The 18,499-nt window shown below is 50.2% G+C and overlaps 8 protein-coding genes across 8 annotated transcripts; 3 read left to right on the top strand and 5 right to left on the bottom strand.

Moving 5' to 3' along the window:
* Positions 1–15: 15 nt before the first annotated feature.
* GUITHDRAFT_163572 (hypothetical protein) lies at positions 16–825 on the bottom strand. Its single transcript, XM_005831431.1, has 3 exons — positions 610–825; positions 449–560; positions 16–392 (listed from the first exon to the last, which is right to left on the bottom strand). The coding sequence occupies exons 1-3, from the start codon at positions 686–688 to the stop codon at positions 188–190; spliced, it is 396 nt and encodes a 131-aa protein (XP_005831488.1). The 5' UTR covers positions 689–825; the 3' UTR covers positions 16–187.
* A 1,482-nt stretch (positions 826–2,307) lies between these two features.
* Positions 2,308–2,931, top strand: GUITHDRAFT_152981 (hypothetical protein). Its single transcript, XM_005831430.1, has 2 exons — positions 2,308–2,448; positions 2,504–2,931. Exons 1-2 carry the CDS (start codon positions 2,370–2,372, stop codon positions 2,764–2,766), a joined length of 342 nt encoding a protein of 113 aa, XP_005831487.1. The 5' UTR covers positions 2,308–2,369; the 3' UTR covers positions 2,767–2,931.
* Positions 2,932–4,007: 1,076 nt separating this feature from the next.
* On the bottom strand, positions 4,008–5,134 carry GUITHDRAFT_72201 (hypothetical protein; the record flags this gene model as incomplete). Its single annotated transcript, XM_005831429.1, has 6 exons — positions 4,008–4,110; positions 4,168–4,266; positions 4,321–4,409; positions 4,698–4,744; positions 4,881–4,937; positions 5,035–5,134. Coding segments are annotated over 6 exons (495 nt in total), but the record flags the coding sequence as incomplete, so codon positions are not given.
* A 956-nt stretch (positions 5,135–6,090) lies between these two features.
* On the top strand, positions 6,091–7,071 carry GUITHDRAFT_109625 (hypothetical protein; the record flags this gene model as incomplete). The annotated part of the gene is made up of 3 exons (XM_005831428.1): positions 6,091–6,207; positions 6,283–6,378; positions 6,433–7,071. 3 exons carry the CDS (start codon positions 6,091–6,093, stop codon positions 7,069–7,071), a joined length of 852 nt encoding a protein of 283 aa, XP_005831485.1.
* Positions 7,072–7,150: 79 nt separating this feature from the next.
* On the bottom strand, positions 7,151–7,833 carry GUITHDRAFT_72172 (hypothetical protein; the record flags this gene model as incomplete). The annotated part of the gene is made up of 5 exons (XM_005831427.1): positions 7,151–7,232; positions 7,274–7,349; positions 7,402–7,546; positions 7,597–7,665; positions 7,711–7,833. 5 exons carry the CDS (start codon positions 7,831–7,833, stop codon positions 7,151–7,153), a joined length of 495 nt encoding a protein of 164 aa, XP_005831484.1.
* A 2,256-nt stretch (positions 7,834–10,089) lies between these two features.
* On the bottom strand, positions 10,090–14,324 carry GUITHDRAFT_139739 (hypothetical protein; the record flags this gene model as incomplete). Its single annotated transcript, XM_005831426.1, has 19 exons — positions 10,090–10,164; positions 10,204–10,297; positions 10,435–10,559; positions 10,771–10,836; positions 10,970–11,100; positions 11,299–11,413; positions 11,615–11,940; positions 12,043–12,118; positions 12,344–12,400; positions 12,443–12,506; positions 12,717–12,760; positions 12,843–12,875; positions 12,969–13,043; positions 13,153–13,197; positions 13,270–13,287; positions 13,334–13,419; positions 13,465–13,514; positions 13,624–13,683; positions 13,732–14,324. The coding sequence occupies 19 exons, from the start codon at positions 14,322–14,324 to the stop codon at positions 10,090–10,092; spliced, it is 2,133 nt and encodes a 710-aa protein (XP_005831483.1).
* Positions 14,325–15,075: 751 nt separating this feature from the next.
* Positions 15,076–16,844, bottom strand: GUITHDRAFT_139738 (hypothetical protein; the record flags this gene model as incomplete). Its single annotated transcript, XM_005831425.1, has 10 exons — positions 15,076–15,229; positions 15,285–15,373; positions 15,436–15,510; positions 15,565–15,663; positions 15,712–15,777; positions 15,828–15,875; positions 15,926–16,129; positions 16,177–16,303; positions 16,349–16,550; positions 16,829–16,844. The coding sequence occupies 10 exons, from the start codon at positions 16,842–16,844 to the stop codon at positions 15,076–15,078; spliced, it is 1,080 nt and encodes a 359-aa protein (XP_005831482.1).
* Positions 16,845–17,101: 257 nt separating this feature from the next.
* GUITHDRAFT_152980 (hypothetical protein) lies at positions 17,102–17,953 on the top strand. The gene is made up of 2 exons (XM_005831424.1): positions 17,102–17,285; positions 17,359–17,953. The coding sequence occupies exons 1-2, from the start codon at positions 17,268–17,270 to the stop codon at positions 17,758–17,760; spliced, it is 420 nt and encodes a 139-aa protein (XP_005831481.1). The 5' UTR covers positions 17,102–17,267; the 3' UTR covers positions 17,761–17,953.
* The last annotated feature ends 546 nt before the right edge of the window (positions 17,954–18,499 follow it).

Raw genomic sequence — 18,499 nt, 5'->3', positions numbered from 1 at the left:
CGAGATACGAGGAACTTTGTTTACCGGTTTTTTTTATTTCACTTTTCAAGAATAAAACTTGCTCTGTTCAAAATTTCTTTTTTCCTTTTTCTATTTCACACTACTAAAACAGAAACTCGCGGCTCAGCTCCTCTGCTGTCCATTGCCCCAAGTTCTTCGTACGTACAAAAATCAACCAAAGCATCAATTATTGTCCAAAGAACTCCTCAGCCTCATCGGAGATATCCTCCGCCTCCTTCTCGTAGTTCCTCATCCACTCCTCGCGCATGGCATCTTCGATCTCGTTCATTGCCATCTGATCCTCGTCTGAAAGGTCCTGAACTGCAGACCAGTCGAACGAAGAAGTCGAAGGTGGTGAGGTACCAAAGGCCTTCTGGAACAGCTCGTCCGCACTGAAAATCAAACAGATGTGAGATTCTACAAGAAGAGCGATAAAGTGCTTTCTTACCTGTCGTATGCGGGGTCCTGCTCGTCGATTGACGGCACAGAGAGTTCGTCACCAGGACGACCCCAGTTGCCCTTGCCAGCACCATGCTTCTTGGTGGTAGAGTAGTATGCAGCTGCTGTAAGATCAGAGGACAAATGGACCAATGGATTAATTCATCTCACCTCCAGACATGCGATCAGTGTGCATGTTCTTTCTGGTATTGCGGTTGCCCAATACAGTCATCGACTTCGATCTGGTCATCTTCTTTTCAGCTTGTTTCTTCAAACGATGTGGTCCTCAATAGGAATGTCTTTCTTTGTTTCTCCCAATCTGTCCAACAGCAAGACGCGGTTCACGCTCTTTGTTCGTTAGATTACGTTCTCCTTCCTTTCGTGTCCGAACTTTATTCCTTTGCTTCCGCCCCAACTACCCTTTATAAACAGTACTTCCCCACCCTACCCTCATGATACCACCCCACCATGCAACAAAGTGAACTTTTCGATCAACCTCTTCAGCTGATAGTACCCCCTAATTTTACCAGTATTACCCGAGAAAGTATGGGGTACAGCTTCGATAATTTAACCCCCCCACCCACCTCGGAGGCTAATCACCACCAATTTAATGACCCCCTCTGTACCACGAACCCTCCTATTTTATCCAGCGTGTATACATGTATTTAAAATTGTACCGACTCGGCAACGCCCCCCCTTGTGGGTTACCATCAACCTGAGAATAAATCAAAAATTACATTTATATTATTTTAAAAAAACAAACATATATCGTTTCACAAACAATACCAAATTCTTGTACTATGAGATTAACGTGAAGTCAAGATCCCAGCCTAAAATTAACCTTTTATCATTTTCTGACAGTACGGACTTCGTGTAAGTTTGTACAAGCAGCTAAAAACTACATTATTTTCAAATTACAAGTGTTTTGTGGTGTCTGGCGGTACTGAAACCGTAGCTCTGCTACCGGAGAGATGCGACCTCCTGAGGGTAGGAGCCCGACGAAAGGCATCGCTTCGAGCTGCAACGGCAACCACGTTCTACCAACGGGAGGTACAAGTACTAACATTCATTACCACGATTGTATATCAGTACCTAGTATAACGTTGAAAAATATTGTAAAAGCAGGGTACAATCCCAATTCCTTGTACCATAGTGTGATCTTGGTAGAGTTTCTTTACTGGCAGAGGATCATTCAAAAATACTATTTTAAAAAGGGGCAGGAGTTGGGAAGCTTTAACGTGTTCAGGGTGGGTCGAATTTCCTCGCGTGGGGGATGGGGTGTACTTTTTCAAAAGTACGTCAGTGGTACAAGATTATAATACTAAACGTTTACTTATTTCGTGTTCTTTGGTATTGGTGAGGGTGGGGTGAGAACGGTATCTGGTCTTATTGTTGGATCCTCGAAAAGTTTCTTTTTCGATTTTCTTGCTGGCAGAGGAACGGAAGAACTCTCTCGAACAGACCCACCCCCACCCCCCTAGTCTCTCCTGTCAACATCAACAAACCCACCCTTCTTTCGACCCAATTGGACCCACCTTCTAAACACGATGGGTCCTTCTACCCCCACCTCCTTAGAGTACAATGCTCTTACCTACGAAATGCATTAGAAAAAAATGTGCAGGGGAATGTCTCTACCTCGACGATTTTGAATGTCACATATCATAATAAAACAGAGGGTGGTGTCGGAATGGGGGTTGTCATTTAGAGACCTTTTTGTCTACTGTTCTTTCTTTCTGTCATCTTGGTAATACTACCCCGTACTCCCATTTCTGTATCTCACCTACACCACGCTGGGGGCAAACAGAGAGTAGGGGTGCTTCCTAAATTTACTTTTATAAGGGTTCCCTGCTCTAGCATTCCAGTGCTCCCGCTCCTGCCACGGCCACGAGAGCAGCAGTCCTCCGAGAGCTTCTCCTCCATTTCTAAGAGACATGACACGTTCGAAACAATTCACTGGCAACCGTCCCACCAGGAAGAACTGCTGCTGCGACCGGAGAGATGGCTTTGGAGGTATTGAAAGAACTTACTCGTTGCAGCAATCACGATGTTGACTTGTTTCGTGTAGGACAAATCTTCACGAAGACGTTTGCGAAGAAGCATGGATCTGGGAAGGGTAATTGGGGGCGCCCTGGAGATGAAATGTACAACTTGCCAATGTCTGTGAAGGATCCCTCGTTCGATCCCACTGAAGATGCCATGGATCAAGCGCTTTATGATCACATGAAGTCGGGTGTCGAATGGTCCCCTGATGGAAGCCCAAGATTGTCGTATTCGTCATCTGAACTGGAGATAGATGGGTTTGACTTCTTTGACGAAGACTCCTCTTAAGTGCTTAGAGATCTTTTGTTTCTGTTGGTTGTGCTAGGGTTGCTTGTTTGTTGCGTAACTCGGAAGGATATTATGTCGTATTGCAAAGCGCTTGTCACCTATCCGAGCGCGGAGTCTTTCGTTTCCGTGTAATTTTTGTATTATATAAAATTTATCCAGAGAATACTTGAAGTTGCAGTCAAGTGCTCATTCATCCAGCATTGACATCATCAAATGACATCCAACGTGCAGACATTCGGTAGGTCTTAGGTTTACAAGACCAACGCACTGGGTTCGAAGAAGGGAAGCTTTCAACGACCGTAGGGATGGAACCTTCAAGAAGCAGTGAGCGAGCATAGACAGAAATTTGGCTGTCACAAACCTGTCCCTTCCTCCACGGTCTGAGCGGTCGTGAAAGCGGCCTCCACCTCCTCCTGAAAAGCATCTCACATTGATTCTTCTTCTATTTCTCTCATATCCACCTGCATAGGGAAGATCCATGGAGCCACCTCCCATTCCGCCCATTCCCATTCCGCCCATATTATCCATCCCGCCCATTGCAGGTCCTGCGCCACCTGCACCAGCGCCGTCTCCACCCATACCATACATCTGCACAATTCGATTATGGTCATCAAGATGAAATTTCCATGCTTCACCTGTTGGAACATCATATACATGGAATTTGGATCCATGCCAGCTGCGTCCATTCCTCCGCCACCAACGGGAGCAGCAGCAGCAGGAGGATAAGCAGAGAAGTTGTCTCCCCAGTCTCGCCCGCCCTCTGACAAAAACCCGTGAGAAGTACTACATAAGTCAAAGAGATTGTTCACCTGCTGGCATATCAAAGGATGGGAATTCATCCCTCATGCCTCCCCAAGAGGAACGATCAAATCCTCTTCCTCCTCCGCCTCCGCCTCTAAAGCCACGATCTCCACGCATCATGTCGCCAAAGCCTTGTAGAAAACTGCTTTCAGAACAACACAAGCAAGTTGACAGGCAATGATCTTACCTCCCATCCCGGAGGCCATCATCATCATTTGGTACATTTGCATCATCCTCGAATCGAACATAGAAGATCCTCCTCTTCCACCGTCCCTGTAATCATCCCTTCCACGGAAGCCTCCACCACCACGCATGGACTGGAAGTGAAGTGACTTGGAGGAAACCTCAAGATGCCATATCACGTACGGAGATCGCAAAGTGTCCTTTCGGAAACGCCTTCTTGATGTCGATCGGTTTGCCCTGAATCAACGTTACCCAGGTCAGAAAAGAAACATGAATACCTTAATCTCATGATTACGAATGCGAATCACATCCTCTACAGATTTGTACGACTCAAAGGTGATGAAGCCGAATCCACGACTCCTATGGTGTTCAAATATCAGGCAAAATTCCTCTTAGAAATTTGCTATTTCATTCCACCTCTTCGTATTGTGATCGACCATGATCTGAGCATCCATGATTTTGCCCCATCTTGAGAAGTAATTCTTGAAATCGGCTTCGGAGACAGTGCTTGCCAAGCTGAAGGTCAAAGTTAAATTCATCTCAAATTGATCTGATTCCAAATGACCATACCCTCCAACAAAAATCTTTGTTACTCGATCGCTTGGATCGGATCGAGGTCCAGGAGCCTCACCACGAGGGATGGCAAGTTTGGCTTCAACCTACATCAAAATTAGCTAAGAGGAATATGTCCAACCACCAAACTTCTCTTTCAAAGCAACAAGATATCTATTTGCTTCACAACGGCTACTATTGTATTTTGATAGAATTTGCACGGCCTGTTTTTCTGCATCTTTCTTGGGTCCGTTCAAATGGCTGTCGAGTCCTAGTCGTAGACAATTGTTCTCTGCATGGCTATCGGATACTAAATTGCTTGTTCTAAGTTCTCCTTGCAATTCAACGCCGCATTGTACTGTAGTTGACACCGTGACTATATAAATTTGACCTACCGATCTGCCCCTGATAGTGTGCCTTGCTGCTACAACTTTTTCTGCAACTGGAGCAAGTATCGAATTAAAACGAGTCGTCGCCTTGCATTCTGGGGAAAAGACGAAAAGAGAACAAGCAAAAAGAGATCCCCAGCCCCCCATGATAAGATGGAATAGATCGGGCAAATGTGGAGAATCACACACCTTCAGGATCTTCAAAAGTCACAAACCCGAAACCTCTTCCATTCCCAGTGAGCTTATCTTCATAACACCAGTGTCAGAAATGTAGAACGTTTACAAAAAGTCAATCTCTCAGATTTCATATTGCCATCCCAAAGATACAGAGCAAGAGACGTACCTTTCATCACTACAACATCGGCCAGGACACCAAATCTCACGAAATAATTTTTGAGATCAAAATCAGTGGTCTCTGTAGGTAATCCACCGATGAAGATTTTTCTACATAAAGTTAATCAGTCATGGATAGATACAATCTGCATAAAACTTACCCTCTCGCAAATCCAGAGTCATCAGACGACTGCATTTGACCACTCTGGTCGTGCCCCTAATGGACCATTAACCGTCAGGTTGCACTAGTTTGCATTAAGCAATGATGAATACGTCTGCATCGGAGTAAACTTCCTGTTGTTCAGAATGATGTTGTTCTTGCTGTTCCTGTTGTTCCTGCTGCTCGCCAATACCAGATTCTTCTTCAGCCTGAGATGCCAATTAACACGACGAGCACCAAGATGGAGCCTCTCACCATGTTTTGACTTCAATACAGCAGAAATCGACTCAAGCTTGCTGTCAACAGTTCGTCAATATGAAGGAAACAATAAAAAAATAATCATCAGGTGAACTTGTCCGAAAAGAGGAAACGAAGAACAACGCAATCATGCTCTATTGCTAGTAACGACGTTCCCTCGATGCATGCCTCACTCGGGCCCATCTTCAGGATTTCTATCTTGCCTCTGTGAGAAAGAGGGATATCAACTACCGCTACATCGAACACACATCATTTATCCTTCGTTTCTCTCCTCTCTTCCATCCATTTCTCCACTTCAACACCTCCCTCGCCGCCATCGCACGAGGAGCGCCGCGGTGATCGCAGGGTGTGAAGAGATCTAGGGGTGGGGGTATACACCCTACCCCTATATTCAGCTCAAATATCAAATGCAATGGACGGGTACAAAATAAGATCCTCGGGTAATCTGTATTCCACAGAGGGACAGGTGTACCAGCACCACCCCACCGTTGCTCATAAACAAATTTCTTGTACCCACCCCTTTTAGACTGATAAACAGATCAAAGTAGGGGTAGTCATGTGACAATGCTTTGATTGGCGGGGGTCCTCTCTATTGAAACTGCCACTGAAAGGGGGTGAAGGAGACTTGACGAGGGTCGAACCATCGCGATGAGCCTGCGGTCGACAGGCGATCGTATCGACATGCTGTACGCCAAGGATGAAGACGAGGGGAGGAGGACGAGGATGACGGAGAGTCCAGAACTGACCAGAGTAAGAGAAGAGATGGTGAGGAAGACTATATCGCAAGCGCTGCTCCGTTCTTTGTCTGGGTTCGCTGATGGCATTCGTGTCTACACTTAGGTTCTGAGGGATAGAGATCCCGTCATCACGCCTTTCGGAAGGTTCCATCTCAGGATAGGTTTGAAGGATAACAAGCAATGGCTAAGGAGTTCACATGTACGCATCTTGATTGGCTCCATGAGGACCTTGCTGACCTCCCACTCTCCGCAGGAAAAGAAATTGCATACGATCGCAAAGCCAGGCTCTCACGACAGCATGGTCTCAAGTCACCTGGATAGCGGTCAACCATTCCGAGAAGCGAGTGAAATCATGTTGAGCTGGCAGCCGACCGGTCATGCTAGTTACGTGTTGCCAGCAAAGCATGCGGGCAAGGCAGGTGCTCTGCAGGTCGACGACGAGCTACAGAGAACTGAGCAGAACGAGATTGAGGATCCTGATAAGCAAGCAGCTGACGCCCTCAGGTCAGAGCCTGAGAAGGACGCAAACAAAGAGGATGATCAATTAGCGTCTGCTCGCACAAAGACTCCGATGAAGCGAGATATGATTGAGAACGTCACGAGCGATGCCCTTCAGGCTTACCTTCACACAGCTGAAGATCGTGTCTGTAGCAAAATGAGGATCTCGCTGCAAGATGCAATCCACGAGACTGCTGAACAAATTTTCAAACATCGCCAGAAGTCTCAGCAAAAACTCAAACAGACAATCATTCTTGAAAGTCACAGAAATGTAGTCAGGCACAACATATCGATGCTGAAAAACATTCATGAGCGAATCTGGGATGAAATGAACTCCAGCATTGAAGAATATGTTGAGAGGACGTGCTCAAAAAGCAGATATACTGTATTATGATTGTTTATTGTAAAAAACAAATTCAACTGTGTGTATTCCTACTTAATGGTGCGATCAATGAATATGTAAGCCTTGCTCTTTACGAGGTACTCCACTGCCTTGTAATCTCGTATGCACAGATGCCGTAAGCCGACGCAACATTGAGGGAGTTCTTGATTCCCCTGCGCAGTGTCAGGAGCCGGCAATGTAGTGGGGGAAAGACCTGCAGGGAATCTTCACCACTGCATCGCAGAGTGAGACGTGGGATGAGTCGATCCCGTATCTCTCATTCCCCAACACTGGAAGAGAAACAATCACGTCTTAATGTCCACCACATCCTTGTGTGCCTACCAAGAGCGCAGCCAGTGCGAGGGAAGGAGAAAGAGGAAATATCTGGACAGCCAACAACAGTCTCAAGAGCTACGACTGTGTAATTTCTCGCCTTCATCTCTGCAATCGCTTCCTCGACTGTTTTCATCCACTTCCACGGCATAATCTGTAAGCCGAGAAAGAACTTAGTTGCTTTCATTATGAAGAAGAAAGAACCTTATCCATGCCCATCGCAGCCTTGGAGGTTTGAGAGTCTTCGGGAGTGGACGTGTATCCGCAGAGGATCTGACAGATGATGAGAAGAAAAGACAGCGTACGAGAGCATATCACAATCGATTCGATGCCAAGGCACTCTGAAGTGCGAAAGATGCTACCGACGTTGAAGGCGCTGCGGAGATTGTCCAGGATGACGACGAGGGGAAAGACGTTGTCCCTTGTTATTCTCCCTTCCATCCGCGCGTCGTCGGTCGTTATGAGGAACTCGTGGTCTCTCAACCCTCGAGAGAACTTCCGCTCGATAGGAAGAGAAATTGCAAGGAAGTGCCTGAAGCACGACGTTAGCCCCACCCTGCCTCCTGTCCTCCTCCTCCTCCTCTCCTCCTTCACCCCCTCCTCCTCCTCCTCCTCCTCCTTTACTTACGAGAGAGGAAACTCAAAAGTCTTCATCTTGGGGCCGAGCCTTGCAAGTTCCATCAGATCCTTGTCCTCCTCCGTCTGGAGATCCAGCAGGCAATCCCGGAAAGCCTCGAGCAGGCTGATACGCATCTTGCGGCGAGCGGTCAAGTTGAAGGAAGCGGGGAGGATAAACGAATACCTCATAGTTCTCCCAACTCCTCTCGATGGTCTGAGCTTGCTGCACCAGGTGTTGACTGTTTGCAGTCAGTTCAGCATGATCGCAAGTATCTCAGCTTGTCTCACATCAGAGCCACTTTGTTCTTGCGCACATTGTGAAAGGACTGCACGACCTCGCTAACGTCGTCTTGGATCGTCTTCTCTGACCTCGGATGTTCGTGGTCGACCTGCTGCCTGGACCTCATGTCCCGCCGTCTGGCTGCCTCCACCTGTCGTCCCACGTGCTGCTCTGTGCAGAGATGAGGAGGGTATCTATTCGGCCTGCCAACATGATTGAGGCTGGAGTACAAGAGAACGGAGTCAGAGTACTTGTAGTTCTTAGTCCCTGGTTTGTGTTTCGGATTCGAGATGAAGGAGCATTGCAGTTCTACCATCCTCCGCAGAGGCAAGAGGAGGTTTTCCTTGAGCCTCTGTCCACGTTCTCCTCCTTCCAGAATCCTCAAGGCCTCTGCTGCAGCCTCAAGCGAAGACCTGACCTGATGTCACAACAGAACCTCCGATCCCTTATCACTTCACCTGCACTCCTCGTGTGGTTCGATACGGATGGCATAGATGCTCTCGTCTGTCGGATTGATCTTGACATGACGCAGTTGGCGCAGGACTTTCTGTTGACAGCAAGCGACAATCAACGAGTGTAAAACCAACAGATAAATCCAATCAGCTCACAGATCTCCGTAGCATCTGCCCGCAGGCCGGCCAGGTACCATCCAGAAGAACCAACAAGACCCTCTCTTGAGTCGAATCATGCGGCGTCACACCTGAACTTGGCGTTCGAAGCTCCTCGACAACTTCTTCCAAGTCTTCTGACTCCGCAGTCGGCCATAGCAGAAGCGTTCTGTGCCATAGGGACTGGGGAGCAACGGGAGTGCCCTTCTGTATGTCTTCGTAGATGCTGGAGGCTTGAAGAATCCTTTCCGGAAAGTCATGATGATTGAATTTCCTCCCGCAGACAACTTTCATGCCTTCAACACAAAGTTCCAGCAGAGGAATCGTGCTCTTGGCTGACTTCGCCTCCTCGGGGTTCTGGAACACTATCACGTCCGCCATGCAGGACAACTTGGGGCTGGGAAGGACATCGCAGAGACACACTTTCACAGGCCGCCTGCATGTGTTGCATAATTCTCTCCTTGCCGTCGTTTGTTCCTCTTGCTCCTCATGATGAAGATCCGCTGCAGATAAGATGTGCGTGATCTCATCCGATCCCGCATCGTCGGCCATGGCGACAATTAGGAGCACAACGAAGAAGGCCAGGAGGAGATCAGGATGGCGAGCAGCAGTGAAAATCTTAGACGAGAGCAAAGACTCAAGGTTTATCCTAATGAATCCCTCCTCGTATCACTGGTAAAATCCCCAACTTTCAAGTTTCTCGATCCCGTTCGTGCCTTCCCGTCACTTGGCCCCTATTCTAACCTGCTCAACAGCTATCTCCCCCTTCCTATACTCTCCTATACTCTCTTCCTCTCCTCTCCTCTCCTCTCCTCTCCTCTCCTCTCCTCTCCTCTCCTCTCCTCCTGACCTCCGTGCCATTCGATCCCATGACATGCGACTCTCTACTTGCAGTCGTTTCAACCGTTATAGAAAATAGTCAGGCCGTCAGAATTGACGTGACGCAGTCAACTTCGAACTTAACTTGGAGTCAACGGTCTCGTCGAACTTGGAACGTCAAACTTGGAAATGAACAAGCGATGTAACGCGCGAGGGAGATGAGGGAGGAAGTTGGAGAAGATGTGGAGGGGGAGGGGGAGGGGGAGGAGGAGGAGGAGGTGGTGGTGGAGAAGGAGGGGGTCGGAGAGGATTGGGAGGAGGAGAAGGAGCGGAGACGTAGAAGAAGGAGGCAGCTCAATCGTTGGTTTACTTTCACTTCTTCCTCGAAATCATGTTTGCCCTTCGATCTCGTGCCTCAGCAATCCTTTCCCACCACGTCTCGACCACCTGCAAGAAGCAGCTGGTCATGCTACTCGTAGCTCTCACAGGAGGAAGTCGAACCGTCTTTTCTTCTTCCTCCTCCTCCTTGCGGTTGTAGATGCTCTGATGGAGCTCTAGGATGGGCTTCGTGGAGTAGGAGCTGCACGGGGAGGTGAAAAGGAAAGGTCGATGAGGAGGGAGGGAAGGGCGAACAGGACGGGCGATGGTGAAGGGAAGGAACTGTGGAAGGAGAGGGGAGAGGCATCGAGGGAAGAACGGGCAGGAGGAAAGTTCGACCTGATCTTCTTGTTCCAGCTACGGCAATGCGTGTGTCCTAGAGGTCCCCTCTGGCAGGTGACGGGGGATGTAGTCCGTCTCCTCCTCGCAGAGGGGCTCGCGTCCTCGGCATCCTTCAAGGATGCCTGCCAGGAACGTCATGAGAGAGAGGAGAGGAGGGAAGAGGAGAGAGGAAGAGGTGTGGAAGGAGGAGGAGGTGAGGAGGGATTGGGGGGGGGGAGAAGGGAAGATGGGGGGAAACAGAAGAGGAAAGGGGAGGGGGAGGGGGTGGAGTAGAGGCGAGAGAGGAGAACAATGGTATAACTCGAGGGCAGGGCAGGATCTGAACTTGCTGACCTCAGCCAGGAGTTTGCAAGCTGGGAGTATTGACTCGGCGATTCTCTTTCCATGATCCGCCTTCTTCTGAACAGGAAGAAGATGAGAGAGGGCAAAGGAGCTCGAGAAAAGAGAAGAAAGGGGAGCAAAGGAGGGGGGAGCAGTGGAGGAGAAGAGCAGGAGGAAGCGGAGGAGGGGGAAGCATAGCAGCAAGGTTGACCTTGGACTGGTGTGATCGCGCGCTGTGATCAGAGCTGGTGAGGTGCCTGCTGTCTCGTTCTTCCTTCTTCTTTCCTGCGCTGCTCACAGCTTTGTCTTCTACGGGTTGAGGTCGCTTGAACGAGGACAGGTCTGCGGGGCAGGAGAGGCGATAAGGAGGAGCACGATGAAACAGGATACGGAAGGATAGGAAGGATCGAGGCTGACAGAGGGTTGTGGGGCGAGAGTGGAAGAAGGGGAAAGCAGGAATCAGGAGCACTAGGATGAAGAGGAGGAAGGGAGGGGAAGAGGAAGGGAAGGGAAGGGAAGGGAAGGGAAGAAGAACTTCACCTCTTGTATGCATTGAGTTCCCCTCTGATAGGCAAGACTTCACTTTTGGCTTCGTCTTCATCCCCTTTGAGATTAAAGAGATCGCATCCTCCAGTGTGATCTTCCCGCTCGCTGCCTGCGGCCCCAACTTACTCGCCCTCCTGCTTTTCCTCCTCCTCCTCCTGTCCTCCTCCTTCTCGTCCTCCTCCTTTCTTCTCCAGCTTCATCTGCAAGAACCCTTGCTCTCCTCTCGCTTCTCTCCATTTCCCCATACTCAACTCCTCCCCTCCTGTTTTCTCCTGTTTCTCCTCCTCCTCCTCCTCCTCCTCTCACTAACCAGCGACACGTCTTCCATACTGATGGAGCTAACGCTCCTGATCCTCGATCTGTCGGGAAGGTTCTTGGGCGTCAGGATGGTAGGAGGCGAGAAGCGGACATGCGATTCGGATCGTGAGGACTTGCGAGATTCTGATTGCATATCCTCCTCCTCTCTCCATGCTGGGATCTGGTCCTCCCCTGCGTACTGGCCTCTTTCCTCCCGGCCTCCCAACTCCCGGCCCTGCATCTCTCGGGAGTTTCCCTTCCGCCTTTCCCTGCTCTCAGTCTCGTTCGACATGTCCAGCAGGCCGGGCGACTCGCCCTCCACCAGTAGCTCATCATCTCCTGAAGCACAGCAGAGGTCACGTCAATATCGACGACCGCCTCCTCTCGTTCCTTTCCTTCTCCTGCTGCCCTCGACTCCCTCCATCCTCTCCTCCTCCTCACCATCACGAGGAATATCCTGGCTTGACTGTCCGTCCTTGTGGAGGCTCCGGGACAAGTTCATGATCCTCTGCTGGACCTGGGCAAGAAATGACGGAGGAAAGAAGAGGTGGAGGGACGACGGAGGAAGTCAGGGAAGAGAATCCTGCAGCAGAAACAGAAAATGCGAGGGGCAGAAAGACCAAAGAGGAGAGAGACGAGGAGGAGAAGTAGGGAGGTGATGCAGAGAAGGAGGAGGAGGAGGCAGGGGACTAGCAAGGAGAAGGGGTCCAGGAGGAGGATGATCAAGAGCGTTCTTTTCCACCAGGCTGATTTTCTCTAGCGGCGCAAGTTCCCCCTCGAAGGAAGTTTCGCTGTTTCCCTGCGCGAGGTCAGGCAGGCCGAGCTCATCCCCAGCTCTTACGTCTTTCGACTGAGAGCACAGAGAAGGCGGTGGGAGGAAAGCAGGCGAAGCCATGGCCTGATGTCTGTGGGACCCTCAGCAACTCGTGGAAAGAGCAAGGGTAGGGGTGGGGGGATCGTGTGTGTGTGTGTGTGTGTGTGTGTGTGTGTGTGTGTGTGTGTGTGTGTGTGTGTGTGTGTGTGAAGGAGGGTATCGAAGATCAAGTGCAAGAGGAGGAGGAGGAGGAGGAGGAGGAGTAGAAGGAGGAGGAGGACGAGGAGGAGGAGGTCTATACCTGAAGATCTCCATGATCATAGGACATTCTCTAGTGCTTGGAATCTGCACACCCGCAGAATCAACAACCTGTCCTTCTCCTTCTCCTCCTCTTCGCTCATCAACGGACCGCGAAAGATGAACTTACCACAGACACGCACAGGCGGAGGATGCGCCAGAGCTGATCAAGTAGCAGCCGAAAGTTTCCCTCTCCTTCTCCCCCTTCTCTCCTGCTCGCCCCGCTCAGAAACGTCGAAGCAGATCGCTTCCTTACCCTTTCCACAGGGGAGGAACCACTTCCGGCCTCTTGCTCTGAGAATGGAGAATCAGTGAGAGCGATCATGGAAAGCTTGAGTAGAGGAGAAGAGAGGAAGACGAGGAAAAGGAGAGAGAAGGAGAAGACAAAGAGAGAGGAAGTGCAGCGGGGAAGGAGATGACGATGGTGGAGTACGAGGGACCTCTTGACAAAGCTCGAGCTCCATCTCGACAAATCCAATCATCTCCTGCCATCATGCTTCATCAGGGACCTTTGTTCCTCCTCCTCCTCCTCCTCCTCCTCCTCCTCCTCCTATTACTTTGAGCTCCTTCATGACCTACAGGGTGATCAGCAAGTCATCTCCGTTGCCAATTCCAACTCACCATTTTTGAAACGTCTTTTTCGATCTCTTCCGCCCCTCCTTCTATCCCTGCTCCGCTCGCTCGCTCCTGCTCTGTCTCCTCCTCCCCTGTCAATCCATTTCACAATGGCCCTGCTCCTCTTCGACTTTCACCCCCTCCTGTCTGCATCTGCGACGCATCGCCAGGCTGCCCCAGCCGCAATCTGTTTATGAAGTTTGAGATGGACCGTGTATCCCTCCCCCTTCTTGCTGAACGGTTCTCGCTCTCTGCCGTCCTCCCTCTCCCCTTTCTCTCCCTTGCCGTCAACTTACTGCTTCTGACGCGACATGAGCTCGTCTCGGAGCTCAGCAAGCGCAAGCGTCGCTTCCTCCCTGTTTGCCAAGGGTGTCAACTGAGGACAAAAGCATCGTTTTCCTCACTTCTCCTTCCGTTCCAAACTCAGTAGCTCCGCACTCTGAACCAGCAGCTTCTTGCATTCCGACAAAGATATGTTGGACAGGTCCATCTCGTTTGCGACGTGGTTCGATTCTCCTCCTTCCCCTTCTCCGCCTCTCTTCTCTCCCAGCGAGATCCCCGAGAAGTCCAACTCGTGTGAAGGGCAATACTCGTCGATGCTATCAGGAAAACTCCCTTGCTCTTGCAAAGATTCCTCCAGGTTGGAGAAATCGTCCGATCGCAATGGTGTTAGTGAGTACACTGACATTCCACTTGCCCTTGAAAGGTTCACAAGCTTTGTCGCTGTGGCATTGGGATCTTTCGTGGCAGATTCGACATGGTGGTTTGCACGCAAGTCAGCGCTCAAGGTAGACTTCTGCTCTGACGGAGCATGTGGTGCGTTGCCTTCCATCGACTCCATCGCCATGAGGAAATCACTTTCATTCGGCCTGCGGTTGGAGTCTTGCGAATCATTCTGGTCGAACGTCAAACCGGCTGTTATCTCGTTGCAATGAGAATCTTTCGAATGATCTTGTGAGTGCAACGTCAGGTGAGCTGGTGACGCGCTGTCCTCCATCTTCGGCCTCAAGGTGATGACCTGTAGTAGCGGTAAGTTGCCCCGACGTCAAACTTTATTCTTCTTTGTTTTACACCTCCCTCGTCTCCCGTTCCTCCTTCCCCTCTCCCTCTCCTTCCCTGACTCTTCCTCCTTCTCCTCTCGCTCTGCATCTCTTTCTTCTTCTTTCTTTCCCTCTCCTTCTTGATTCCCTCCTTCTGCCTCTCCTTCTCTCCCTCTCCTTCTCCCTCTCCTTCTCCCTCCCGGTCTCCTGCATTTCTTGTTTCGGCATGCTCGTAGTGTCTAGTCAAACTCAAACTTCTTTCACCCCACCCCCCATCTATATCAGCACCACCTACCCTATCATTAAGATAAACCCCCAGTCTCTACCTACATAACCCACCTACCACTCTTTCTGTACCACTACCCACCCCCTCGTCCCCGACTTGACGTTTTAGGCAATAAGAAGGGAAAGGTGATTTTATTCGACAGTGAGCGCATGGTTTTATCGTCCTAGGAGGAATGCACATGCACGGAGAGCCTGCGCATGTGCCTCGCTCTGTGGTCGAACACCTGTCATGATGGTTTAGCGAAGAATGAATGTTGTGAATAGAGACCAGGAGCATCGTCGAAGAAATCGTCGTCGTCGATTCGCTTTCTCTTCTTGTTCTTCTTCTTGTTCTTCTTCTTTGTGCTACTCACTTTGCCCTCATTGCTTTCTGCTGGCAAGGAGATCAGCGACACACTCAGGGGGGTTGGTCATGCAGGACCTTCATGGTGATCCTCGTCTTCGGAGGATTTTCTTCGGAATCTTTTGTCTGCATGTCAGAGAGTTCAAAAGGAAGAAAGGCAGGTACATCAGAGTCGTTGCTGGAGTGAGCGGCTGCAGTCCCTTCCCATTCGGATGAGTCTGCTGGGGCTTGTACCTGATCATGGTTCACCGCAGGACGCTCCTCTAGCTGCTCTAGCAAAACCACTTACCCTGAAAACTGCGCTGGATGGAAATCATGCTGGTCTACACAGTGGACCGCAGCTTCGCCTACGAGGTCATCCACGTCCACCACACTGAGCTGGGAACACGTACAATATCAGTCCTCTCGCCATGACTGCGATCTGCTGCTCCACGTCTCACCGTAGCGTCGCGGATCCTCATATGGATCTCGCTGCTCTCGTCCTCGAGCAATTCGCATGCGCTCTTGAGAAAGCCCTGGAGGTGCAGATCATCTCCTGACCTTCTTTCCCCTCCTATCGTTGTGGTTACCTCGATCAATTGCTTGTCTGAGTGCAGCTTCCGGTCCTTGATATCCCGTTTCTCCTTCGCCATCTCTTGGCTTTTCTTGATATCGTGCTTTCCATCTGGCTGGGGGGCGGATGGTAAGACTGGGGCAAGAAGAAGCGTTGTGTCAACCTTCTTTTTCTCCGGTTCTTCCTTTTTCCGAATTCCTCTTCTTTGCAGTTTCTTCTGCATGTTCTCCTGAGAGCCGTGAAAGTCAACCCGCTGTCGAGTGTCAGGCTGCAACAAACCTCCATTGCCTGCTTCTGCTGCTCCTCCAACAACCCGACACACGGGAACTGAAAGACCTCTTGTCAACCCGCAGCTCGACACAGGAGCACATCCGCACATTGAAGACGATCCTATCAAACTTGCGCAGGGAGCCGTCGGGCAAGTGTGTGAACTCATAATCACTCAGCGTCTGCAGCCTCTTGTCAATGCGGGTAGTCAGGTGAGAGCAAGTGCTGACAGTGGCATCGACGTTGTGATGAATCTCTGCCCGCAAGCTCTGTAGGGTTCCAAGGGCCCCGTTCACTTTGCCCTCGTACTTGACCTGCAAGAGCATCGAGGTGAGCGCTACTCTCAGACACACTCGTTCACCTGGAGCTGCGTCAGCTTGTCAAGGGAGGTGCAAACAAGGTTTTCGCCGCCGAGGTTTGAAGCCAGGGCCAAGGAAAAACTGAAATCCCCTTCTCCGACCAGAAGGATCTTGTGGTTCCTCGAGTACCTGCTCCCGACATCACTCTCCGCAGCAATCGTTCACAACACTTACGGGCCGATCCGTTTCGGCCCAGCCTGTGTCAGTCTCTGCAGGGCGACCACTTGAGAGGAGATCAAGTCCTGCTGCGGCGTTGTAGTGACTTTACGCTCTTGCCTCTTCGCCATCTTTTTCTTCGGCTTAGCAGCTTCGCCATCCTCTCCCACCGACCCTTCTTTCTTCGGTTTCTTCCACTTCATCTTCGACAACCTCGGACCTGTACCCAGAAGTCACGAAACGCCAGCTACAAAAATGTGCCCTTCTCTGCACTGCTCTTCTCCTTCTACTCTGCTCAACCTTCTCCTCATATCTTCTGCTCTCCTCTGCTTCTCTTCGTTTCCTCCCATGTTCTCCTGTACAAGCGCCGTCGCATGGAGACAAGCATAGGGACGGGGCAACCATACTAAGCATGGACACTGGCATCTGCGGCATCTGCACTGCATTGGACACGTGAAGTTTGTGGTCGACCATCATACGTGGTTTACTCAGGTTTACCATCATACGTGGTCATAGCCCCATCCCGTACCACCCACCCCTTTGAATCTTTCTTGATGAGGAGTACCCTACCGTATTCATAGAAGTCTTTTCCACAATCAACCACCGGTTCAAGGTAAGGCGATCACCCCACCTCCCCAACCTCTACCCTTGTCCTCCTCCAAGCGTGTTTAGGACCTTGCTACCCTTGTACCCCCCTATTTCCCAGTGGTCAGCTACACAAACCACCCCTTTGACATCTCGGTACCCCACCCACACATCAGGGTGCTCTTCACAAACTAGAATGGGCGGTGGCGGGCGGCCTTTCTGACCCGTATGCATCGTTGCGGGCGCCGCAGCGGTGGGAAGCATCTGTCTTGCAAAGGCAAAGTCCGACCACGATGAAGCTCTAGAGGAGCGCAGACAGCCTCATGAGATATCTCCTGCAGAGAGGGCATCCATGCCTGTTTGCCCCCCGGTTAGAAAGATTTGCGCTAATTTGTCTTGGTTTCTTTCGGAGGAGAATGCGCTGACTCTTAGCTGTGTTGCAGGTGAGAGAGTCTTATGAGGAAGGAGAGCTTTTGTATGTTGGAAAGGATGTACCATGCCAAGTTGGGATGCGCGTAAGGATGGCCCCTGGTTTGATTTCCCATGGGGAGGGAACTGTCACAGCCATCTTCGACGAAGAAGAGGAATTGGGATGTTGCGAAGTTGTTTGGGACTCGGATCAGTGTCATGTGCGAGGGCTTCATGCTAAGCTAGGGAACAAACATAGCTGCAGGGTCGGAAAAGAGGACTTGTATGACCTTGTCCTTGTCGACGAGCAAGTCTGCCCTGACATTCAGCTTGTCAAGCACAACTTCTTCGAGAATGGCAAGCCGAGGGAACACATCCAAGTTGTACAAAGTTGCAAAAGGGGGGGGAAGAATGATTCGGAGCCGTTGTTGGAATAATTGGTTTCTCTCCTCCTGCAATCTTGGTTTGGTTAGGTCCACCTGATCCCCTGACAAAAGTAAGATATGCTCGACATAATAGAGGAAGTTCAATCTTTGAAGAAATGATCAAAAATCCTGAGATGGAAGAACTCATTTCCGAGCTTGTGGATTTTCACTTGAGTGTTGAGTAAAGTCGTCGTTTTCTATCGTACTCCTTGCCCTGATATTCTCTCAATCTCCCTTCACTTGGTGCCTACAAACATCAGGAGCTCAACTACAACCTCATAGCATATGTTTCTGATCAGTTAGTGTTGAGTTGTTGGTCAGCAGATCAGGAATGAGTGAACAACGTACAAACTTACCGCCATTTGACCGCCGGCCAGCCCATACAAATTTGGAACTTCAAAATTATGTCTAAATATTTGAAATTAACTTTGAATATTTCTTGCTCATAATTGAAATAAGTCTAGAATTTGGGAAGGATTTCAGAGGGGTAGGGAGGTACAGAGTACCTACTCTGATCTACCAAATTTCCGATGAATGCAGGGGTATGTATCATATGGTTTTATGGGGGGTAGGGGTGGGGTGGGTGCTCGTCATCAATGCTGTGGCAAAGATGCGCACAGAGAGGGCGAGGAGCAGGAGCAGCAGCAGCAGCAGCAGCAGCAGCAGGCGCAGGAGAAGGAGCAGGAGGAGCAGGATCAGGAGCAGGAGCAGGAGCAGGAGCAGGAGCAGGAGCAGGCAGGAGCAGCGAGGA

The sequence above is a fragment of the Guillardia theta genome, assembly GCF_000315625.1.
Source record: "Guillardia theta CCMP2712 unplaced genomic scaffold GUITHscaffold_40, whole genome shotgun sequence".
Taxonomy (NCBI): domain Eukaryota; class Cryptophyceae; order Pyrenomonadales; family Geminigeraceae; genus Guillardia; species Guillardia theta.
Note: the sequence above shows the minus strand (reverse complement) of the source record. Positions and strands in the feature narration are given on the sequence as shown.